A 9,987-nucleotide genomic window follows, 5' to 3' on the forward strand; every position below is an offset into this window, starting at 1 on the left:
TTGCATGATCTCATGGTCGTAGGAACAGATACTTGACATTAAAAAAGCAGTAGCAATAAACTAATACAATCAAATGTTATGCTTACAATTGGGTCTTGTCCATCATATCAGTATCCTAATGATATGACCCCGTTATCAAATGAAAACCCATGTTTATGGTTAGGAAACCTTAACCATCTTTGATCAATGAGCTACTTTAGTGGAGGCTTACTAGGAACACGGTGTTGTTTATGTATCCACACATGTATGTGAGTTTCTGATCGATACAATTCTAGCATGGATAATAACCAATTATCATGAGGAAGGAAATATGATAAAAACCACTTTATTATTGACTCCGTCCCATATTTCCAACACGAGCACCTTTTCGGGTACAATTCTGGCGTGTAGGGTTAGGATGTTTTTGTACCATCAACACCGATGACGTTTTGTTGATCGGCTACAATGAAATAGACATGGTTGTCGATGTCGACGGCCGCAAAAGCACATCATGCACAGTGCTCTTCTTCAATAAATACCTGGTGTCTTGGCAATATCATAAGCATAAGGTTGTGTCGCTCTCCTCCTATGAATCATATTACATAGCCGTCGCACCGCCGGTGTGCTACGGCCTCTGGCTCTGACACCTTCTCTTCACTGCCCCTCTCTCCGCCTCATTGCTGATCTACTCACGGGCAAGAAGTATGCAATCCAACTGTGCAAGAACCAAGTATTCTATGATTGGAGCACACATCGGTGTATGTTACGATTACACCAAAAGCTACATCAAGGAGAGGACGAGCATCGTCAAGTTCATCGGCACAGGGCTAAGTTTCGTGTTTTGACCTTTTTTGTGAAATAAATCAACATTCGACCCTAGTTTGAATTTTTTTGGGATTTGACCCTTTTAACTGCCACCATAGGCCGTGGCGGTAGCCTAGCACACCCTACCGCCGGAGCCCGCATCGGCAGATGATGGACGACAGTTAGCCGCTGATGTGGCAAAGGGCCTACCGCCACCCACACTCGCGTTAGGGTATCTACCTGTACCGAGGCGGTAGGGTCCTCGGGTCGATAAGATGATTGGGGTAAATGGGTGGGGGCCCCTAGCCACCCATTCACCCCAATCACTCCCCCCCGAGCTCAACCCCTCACCCCTCTCTCCCCCCACACAAACACCAAATAGATCCACTCCACTTGCTTGGGATTTAACCGGTGGATCTGGAGCATTTTCATCACTCAAGGTGCCTCTCCTACTCCCCTCTTCTTTGTTGGTTTAAATCATCTATTATGGTTCATTTGCTCACTTGTTTCCAAACCCTTGTTTTGCTAAATTTATGGTGGAACTGATGAATATGATGCAATTTTGGTTATGTTTGTGCTTCGGATATGTGTTGTGGGCCTACCATTGTTGGGGGTACCTAGATCTAGTGCTAGTATTAGTGGTCATGTTGGTGATTAGGTTAAGGTTAAGGTTTAGGATTAGTGTTAGGGTTAGGGTTAAGGTAATGACCATGGACCATGTGTTTTCTTGACTGAATAGAATGAATAGAAGTTATTTGTTTCATGTGTGCATAAAGTATGTAGTCGACTTTATTGTTTCATTGTTTTCATTGTTCTTAAATGGGTAGGCTCGTAAATGTTCATTATTTGAACAAGGCGGCATTTATGAATGTAAATGACGATGAATGGGAAGAGGCTATAATTTTTGACACAAGTCCAAGCTTTGATGATCTTGTAGTGAAATTGAGAAGAATATTTCATTGGAATGACCCCCATTTGCTGAGGTTAAGCTTATTGGGAGGTATGACGTCGGATTGGGACTAAAATTCCGATTAAAGAGTATGCCCATCACCTCCCAATTGCACTGGGATGTGTACAAGGAAAAGGTGGACGCATCACAAGACAATTCACTTGAGATATTTTCCATAAAGGTTGATGCTCCTCCACTCCAAATTGATTTGAACCGCAAAGTAATCTCCCCAATACATGATGTTAGTGCGGAGGTGTATGTCCCCAATTCTGCTAGCCAACCACCAAGTAGCCAACCACCAATCAAAGAGGATATCAATGCTAGAGCCATAGTACTTCGATATGATGCTATTTCTCATGTTCAAGAAGATGATAGTGGTCACGTTGATGATGATGCTATTGTTGCTCAAGAGGATACCTATGCGGAAGACGAAGAGATTCATTAAATCTCATTGGTAACTTGGATGTCATTGTGCACCAATAAGACATGGACCGTACCCTCCCTTATAACCATATGTGCGGGTATGGCTCGGATGATGAGGGTCCGGAGGAAGAATTGTATAAGGATAGGTTCACGGCGCAAGGAAATCAAATCTTCAAGAAGCTGACCCGCAAGTAAAGAGGGCCCTTGTTGTTTAGGGATGTTAGTCTTGTGGGAAAGGCCATTGTTAATGGTGGCATGAGATTGGGGTTGTTTGAGCCAACACCGTGCCCCAAAGTCGGTGATCCTCGACCAAGCGATGAGGATGAGAATTCTCGTTTGAAGAAAGGCATCACGTTTGGTTCTTTGCAACAGTTCAAGATATATGGTTGTGTGACTACGCCATTACGAACCGTATGACTTTTGTTGTTGATCATTCCGACCAAGATGTGCGGTACACCATCAAATGTGAAAAAGAAGGTTGCCCTTGGAAGGTCCGTGGAAGAAAAATTCAAGAAACCGGGCAATGGGTGTTGAAAAGTTGTGTTGTCACTCACACGTGCATACCGGTGGACAAGGCCGACACAAGCAAGGGACACCATCAACTCATTTCTGGGTTTCTAGGCTACAAATTGGTGAATCGGATAACACATGATCCAACCATGAAGGTGAAGTTCTCATGACTTCGGCGGAGGAACAATTCGGGTACCCGGTGAAGTATGTCAAGGCATGGATGGACAAGGCAAATGCTATTAGGATGTTGCATGGTGATTCTGAGGCCGCATATAACATCCTCCCGAAGATGTTGGCAGCCATTGCTCCTCGGAACCCAGGCGCGCCATCGGGTTGAGTCAACTACTGTCCGTCATCCTCCGTCAACCTACCACCACGGGCTCCGGCGGTAGGGTGTGCTAGGCTACCGCCAAGGCCTACGACGGTAGGTAAAAGGGTCAAATCCTGATTTTTTTTCAAACTAGGGTCAAATGTTGATTTAGTTCACAGGAAAGGTCAAAACACGAAATTTAGCGTCGGTACACCAACCAGCCAATAGATATCTTCATGAGGGAACATTTTGGTCGAGGTCTTATGTGTGGCACGTTTTGTTCATAGGATGACGCGAGCTTAGTGGATTGTGGAATTGCACGTTAGCTTTGTAATTCGAATAAAACGAGAAGAAGAAATAGATGAGTCACAAGCTCGGCCCGATAACGACAACGTCTTCGGTGTCATTCTCCTCCTTGGAGACGTAGACGAGGTCACTCCTCTCCACCCCGACCGTCTCCTAGAAAAAAGTCCAATGTCTGCCTTGGATTGGGCGGCGGCAACGCCATGCGCGTCGTACCCTCCATGGAGGTGTCGTCTTGGGATGGTTCGGTCTTCGGAAGAGGGTTGCTGTGGCGGTGAGCTCCAGGAGGCAATCGCCCGAGCGGCGACATTGTTAAGGAGGTTGGCAGGTGGAGTGGCGTGTCATCTACCACATCGACATCAGCGGGTCTTGGCAGCATGGCGCAACTGGGTCTTGGCAATTAGCGAGTGTTGATGGACGCGCGTAGGTTGATGGAGATCTCTGGCGTTAACGACAGTTGGGCTGGCAAGCTCAATGCGTGGATTTCATCTGAAGTTCAAAGGCTGGAAGATGGCGCTACGGATTCTAGAGTATGCACATGCGATGCGTGCTGAGAGTGTGTCAATTCGATTGGTGATCTCTGCTCGCATGCGACAGCTTAGTGAGGCCACCAGATTAGACGACGTGTGTTGGTGCATGGCCAAGGCACATCATCCAGACAGTCATTGTAACGACGTAGATCGCCATGAAGGTGCCTTTAAATTGATTCATATGCTTTTTCTGTAACTAAATAATTGTAGTTGAAAAAAACTAGCTCTCGTGGTGATTTATCAATGTAAAATCGAATTAGAGTAAACCCCCCGAAAGACTCCATTTCAAGTCCATAATTTTTTTCTACATACAACAAATTGAGCTAAGTAGTTTCTCTCAAAAAGAAAAAAAGAGCTAAGTAGTGGAGTAAGTAACCAATGACTCAGTACACCGCGAGGAAGCAAAACTTTGTGAGCTCAGTCTACAAGGACCCTGCTTGGAAGGGCCGAGCCCATGAACCCTGACACCTGGGCCCCGCCCCCTGGCCCCATTCCCAGCACCACCACCTTCCCGCCATTTTCCACCAGCGCCGCGGCCGCCGCAGGTTCAAACACCTCCACCGCCCACCTCCACAGCACCTTGTCTAGAAAGTGTTGAGAAGCCGCGGTCAGAGCCTCGGCCGCCTCGTCGTCCAGGTGCACCTCCCGGCCGAGCGCCCCAACGAGCACTTCACGGATGGCCGCCGCGGCGCGCTGGTCAGCGTCGGCGCCCTTGTCAAGGGCGAGGACGCCGGTGGCGACCGACTCGAGGAGGTGGTGCAAGTCTCCGTGTTCCCTGGTGTCGCTCTCGTGGGTGATGTCGCTCGGAACAGCATCGTCGTCAGTGTCGTTGCCGGCACAGGGGTTGATGTTGAGGTCGATGCCATGGCCGGAGTCGGAGCCGGAGCCGTGCCGTGCCCTCTTGCACTCCCTTGTCGGTGGCTCGATCTCTGCCTTCCTCTTGACATCGGCGGGCGACGACGATGTCCATAACCGCAGGCTGATGACGTCGGTGGCCCGGTTTGCAAACTCTGATGTTGTGAAGATGATGATGGATCCAGAGAGCTTGAGTTCCCGGCCGAGATGGTCCTTGATACAACCGCATCTGGATTCTGCCACGAGATAATCGACAAGGTGCCGCGGCGCGTGCTCGACGTCGGGGATGACGAGCACGAGTCTGCTGCAACTGAGCGTGCAGGCCCTCGAGACCACATCAGAGCAGAAATCCTCGGCGCAGCTGTATTTCTTGGGATCCGCGGCTATGATCTGATCGGCCGAGCCACAGCATGTCTCGGCGATCACCACAGCCGCCCGATGCTGTGCGGCGTGGTCGCTCCCCTTGAAGAAGAGACAAACGCCCTTCCTTCCATAGCTCCGGCTGCTGGCGACCGCCTCCACGATCTCCGCGACGGTGCCTGCAGTCTGGCACGGTATGGTTTTGCGCAGCCGCCGCTCCAGCTCATGCGCCAGTCCATCGTGAGCAGGACCCTCGGAGGTCGCTGTGTCCGAGAGTGGGAGGAGGGTGCCAAGAGCGAGCGTCGTCTTGACGTCCAGGCGCTCCGGCTCCATGAGGCCCGGACAAGGCAGCGGCGATGGAGGTGACCACCTGCTGCTGCTCCTTGAATGCTCCATCAATCCCTCCAAGCCCAAGAAGCCTGCTATGCTCGGCGTGCTCTGGCCGCTCGGCAGCAAGCAAGGACTCGGCCACCACGAGTTTGGAGGGGCAGATAGCCCAGGAACAAAGCAAGAAGGAGAGCATGGATCATGCTGCTGGCTGCGCCACAGGTGAAGCTTTGTGCACAGCCTGCTCCATTTCATCTTCAGTTCGATCAGATGCTTGCCCTGAATCACCAAATAAAAAGGACCGTGACTATGACGCACATTTGAAGAAGAAGGACTGCAAGTGCAATGAAATGTTCTGTTTGATTTGATCTCTGAGTTGCTCTTAATTACCTGGTGTGGCATTTGATGATCGGCCGGTGGCTTGTTGTCCAGCACCAACCAGCCTGGGAGGCTGCAGCGTAGGCCCTCCGTGCCAGCCTCTTGCTTCACGACCGACGCCTCCCTCTCGTAGCTCCTGTTGCATTCGCTGCACAGCAACATCTTGTCTTCTTGCTCGCTTCCCAGCGCCATTGGCTCAGCTGCCATTGCCATAGGACTCTTGCCAAGCTGCTGCCCGCTCGCCTTGGCCTTCGGCATACTGTTGGAACATCAGGGGACAAACAAAATGATGGTAAGCATATGCGCGCTAGCTGTACAAGACCATGATAAAGTTTCCATAAATTTATATAAAGCTTTTATACACGTACAAAAGGAGCAAGCAAAAAAGACCGGCTTGGATAATATGTCAAAGTTATGCCTGATTTTGTGCAACTAAGAATTTTTGTAGGCACAACTGCAGAGCAAAGTAGATAATCATAGGGACATGCAACAGTAGCGGCCATATCAAACCTCTACTAGCTTGAATTTCCGTACCACATCCATGGCTCCATCTACATCTTCTACACAAATACTCTATGATTGATCTTGTGTGCATGAAAAGTGCATCATTGCAAGGAAAAGGGCACCGGATCAGTCTCACAAGTCACACATTTGTGTACCAAAAAGGGAGGCATGCCAGGGACTGTTGCTGCATCAGAAGAAGACTTTTGCGCCGAGCATGCAGAGAACCTGATCGGATCAGATGGAATCTCTGCAGAGGCTAAAAAAGCATTGCGTTCCCCAAAAATAAACCTCTTTCTTCTCTCTCTCTCTCTCCCTCCCTGAGTCTCTCATCAATTTCTACTAGTACCTGCACGGCTGCACTGCACCATTATCAAGCCTGCAAGCTCACATGCTTCAGTTGAGATGACAAGAAAGCTCAAGCACCTCATTAATGTCGAAAGATGAAATGGTATAATACTACTTGAGGTCTAGGAGGGATGGTACAGATACTACTACTACGGGCTAGTGTATGTAGGTAGAGGTTGGCTTGTTTTTGAAATATGTCGTCTGACCAAGTGGTCCTTCCAGGCAGCAACACACAAGGCTGCATGCATGCATGCATGCAACAGTGAGCAGAACATTGAGCAGGAAGAGAATGCAACAAGGACACGAGACACATGCACGACAAGGGAATGCTACTGTAGGGGGAGGCATGTTTCATGGTTGCTCACCTCGGAGAGGAGGAAGAATGGAGGTTGTTGAGGGCGAGCCCTGTGCCGCTTACGGTGGGGACCGCGACGGCCTGCAGCGCCCAGGCGGACTCTAGCGATGGCTGCCCACGCCGGTGCTGGCACCGCATGTAGGTCTGGTAGCTGGCCGTGGCCACCAGCCATACGCGGCATCGTGCCCGGAGGTCGTCGAGGAGGCGCCCAAGCTCGGCGACCATGTGCTCCACGGGGCTGTACGACGACGCAGTGTGGTCGGCGCCGGCGCCGGCAGGATCCTCATCGAGCGCCCACCGCAGGTCGCCGACATAGACGACCAGGCCGCCGCGCTGGACGGCGTCCACGCTGCGACGTAGCTGCGCGGCCTTGGCGTCCACGTCGGCTCGGCTCATGAGCCGGACGTGAACGTAGGAGAGCTGAAGCTTGAGGAGGTGCGCGCCGGCGAGCTCCTCGGGGACTTCTCCGCGCTCCAGACACCGCAGCAGCTCGCCGGCGACGGCCTCCGCCATCGACACCGAGTCACCGACGACGACGGGGTTGGTCCTTCTCCCCCGCTTCCGCACCATTACCTCCAAGACCGCCCTCACGTCCTCCTTGCAGCACGGAACGGCCACTGGCGGCGAGGTCAAGAACTGTGCAGGCCACATCCCGAAGCCGCAGCCGTCAATGCTGCTGTGGTCGAGGAAGAAATGTGGAGGTATGACCGGCGGAGGAGGGGAAGAAGAGGAGGATGACATCATTAGCGCGCTCTCCTCCTCGAGGTTGCTCTTGACGGTGGCGCTGGAGAAGCCTGCCTCCCGCATCACGCGGCTTACGCTGGGGTCGTCAAGAATGGAGATGATGAGCTGGTCGAGCTCCACCTTGACGGCGAGGACCGGCTGCTGCAGCTGCTGTTGCTGTGCGCCTTGGTGCTGCACCGGGCCCGGAGAGGGTGGCGGCTGCTGCAGCTCGACGCAGCCTCGGCGCTGGTTGGCCTGCGCGCGCTTGAGCGCGGCGACAAGCGCGTTGGAGAGCATCGGGTTGGGCTGGATGAGCGAGGAGGCGAAGGGAGGCGCGGAAGACGGCGGCGGCGAGTGCGGCCCAGAGGTGGGCAGCCGGTTGAGGGCCACGTTGAAGCAGAGCTCGAGCGCGCGGCACTGGAGCGGGTGTTGCGCGGGCGGCACCGCCGAGTGTGAGCGCAGGCAGGCGCGCCTGAGCAGCCCGTACGCCGGCGCGGTGGCGGCGCAGGCGAGCGGCTGCGAGCAGGCGGAGCTGAGCAGCGCGAAGGCGACGTGCAGCGGCGTGACCTGCCCATGGCCGCGTCGGCGCGCGAGGCCGACGGCGAGCTTGAGCACCGCGGCCGCCTCGGCGGTGAGCGACTGGTGGATGGTGTAGGCCCCGGCGCGCATCACTCGATGAGGTGTCCTCACCCCCACCCCCACACCCCGCGAAGAAGAAGCTCCTCCTCTCACTCGTTGGTGTGGTTTCTACTTCTTCTTCTTCTTGTCACCACCGCCTCCTCCTCCTCCTTTGCTTGCTGCTGATGATGATGATTCTGATGAGGCGAGAGCGGCGTCCCTCCCTCTTTATGGATCAGTTTTGCTGCTAGCTACTCTAGGTGTCTACTTTGGCGTGATCACTGTTGCTAGCTTGGGTAGCTGTTGCTGCTGCCTTCTTTTGGGGCTGCTTTACTTTATCTTTACAGACCTCGCTCCATGCACACTGGACTGGATGGATGGCCTGAGCTGAGCTGAGCTGAGCTGAGAGGAGAGGAGAGGAGGGAGGAGGACCTTGTCTCTTTATCGAGGCCTCGAGGGTGGTGGATGCTGCGGCTTTGCATAGCCTCGTCAGGCTTTGCTCCCTCCGCTCTCATACACACACACTCTCTCTCTCTTCTCTCCGTGGTGTGGTGTGGTGGCATTCCGCCATGCATGGCATGGCATGCTCTCTCTTCCTTTGCAAATGCCTCTGTTTTCTCGGCAGGGATCTTTCCCTTTCCATACACAGCTGCCAATGCATGCAAAAGCTTGTGTGTCCCCTCCCTTCGCCCCCCAAAAATAAAAGCAGCAGCAGCAGCAGCAGTGATGATAGATACATACAACATGTACTACTCCTACGCTGCTAAGCGCTGTCATGGTACTACCACCTATGTGCTCCTACTATCCCTAGGCCACTTCTTTGTTTTGAACTAAGCTTATGATGCCTTGGTAATTAGCTTGGTTGTACTTGTACAACTACATGAACTCTGCTACCTTGGTGATGATCGGGGGATTAACTTATTTTTAGGGGGTTGGCGGGTTAATATGTGCAGCTGCAATCTGCATTACATCATGGTATTTGCTGTATAGACGTTGGTGATTAATCATCGTTCCATGGTCAAGGCATATTGTTGACCTTTGTCCCCACAAAAGTGACGAGAAAAAGGAAAGCAAATTACAAAAAGCTACGATAAAGTACTTGATCATGCGGGCCAATAGATTATTACAGTAGATCAAAAGAAGGCTAGCCTGAAGCGCAAAGCTCGTCCAATTTCTGGGGTTTAAAGCTCTGATCGCCTACCACGCGCTGCCCTTCTTTTTACGAAACATAAAGGGAAAAGAAACAGAAAAAGAAAAGCTTGACGCATCAAGTACTTCCATGGATGACGAAGCTAATGTACTACATACAGTACATCACAGATATATACGCCGATACGGTATGTAAGGAAGTTTGTGCAGACACTACTGTCGGTAAAAAAAACCGGCGGTTTGAGGTAATAAACGGTACAGACGTACAGTACTACAATGAAATTGTATATCCGGGACTCTGCTCCAACTGTGGCTGTGCAGTGGGAAAGGCTACCTCCCCGGAAAAGAGGGGTAAGAAATAGAATAAACTAATTTATAAAGAAAGGAAATGGTAGAGACACAAATATTTTACCGCGACTGCTTGGATGGTGCACACAAACTTTGCACAAATAAGAGCAAATAAAAGCATCTATGATCGGACATTGTAAATTCGGTTCCTCCGTCTTAAATAATGTATTCTATATTTAGACATCTCATATTAGTATCTTTAATTTTATATAAAAAC

General features: G+C 51.5%; 1 protein-coding gene across 1 annotated transcript; it reads right to left on the reverse strand.

The window, feature by feature from the left end:
• Positions 1 to 4,064: 4,064 nt before the first annotated feature.
• On the reverse strand, positions 4,065 to 9,339 carry LOC123426415 (protein SMAX1-LIKE 4). Its single transcript, XM_045110252.1, has 3 exons — positions 6,943 to 9,339; positions 5,741 to 5,987; positions 4,065 to 5,629 (listed from the first exon to the last, which is right to left on the reverse strand). The coding sequence occupies exons 1-3, from the start codon at positions 8,322 to 8,324 to the stop codon at positions 4,226 to 4,228; spliced, it is 3,033 nt and encodes a 1,010-aa protein (XP_044966187.1). The 5' UTR covers positions 8,325 to 9,339; the 3' UTR covers positions 4,065 to 4,225.
• Between the last annotated feature and the right edge of the window lie 648 nt (positions 9,340 to 9,987).

This window comes from Hordeum vulgare, chromosome 2H (assembly GCF_904849725.1).
Source record: "Hordeum vulgare subsp. vulgare chromosome 2H, MorexV3_pseudomolecules_assembly, whole genome shotgun sequence".
Lineage (NCBI taxonomy): Eukaryota > Viridiplantae > Streptophyta > Magnoliopsida > Poales > Poaceae > Hordeum > Hordeum vulgare.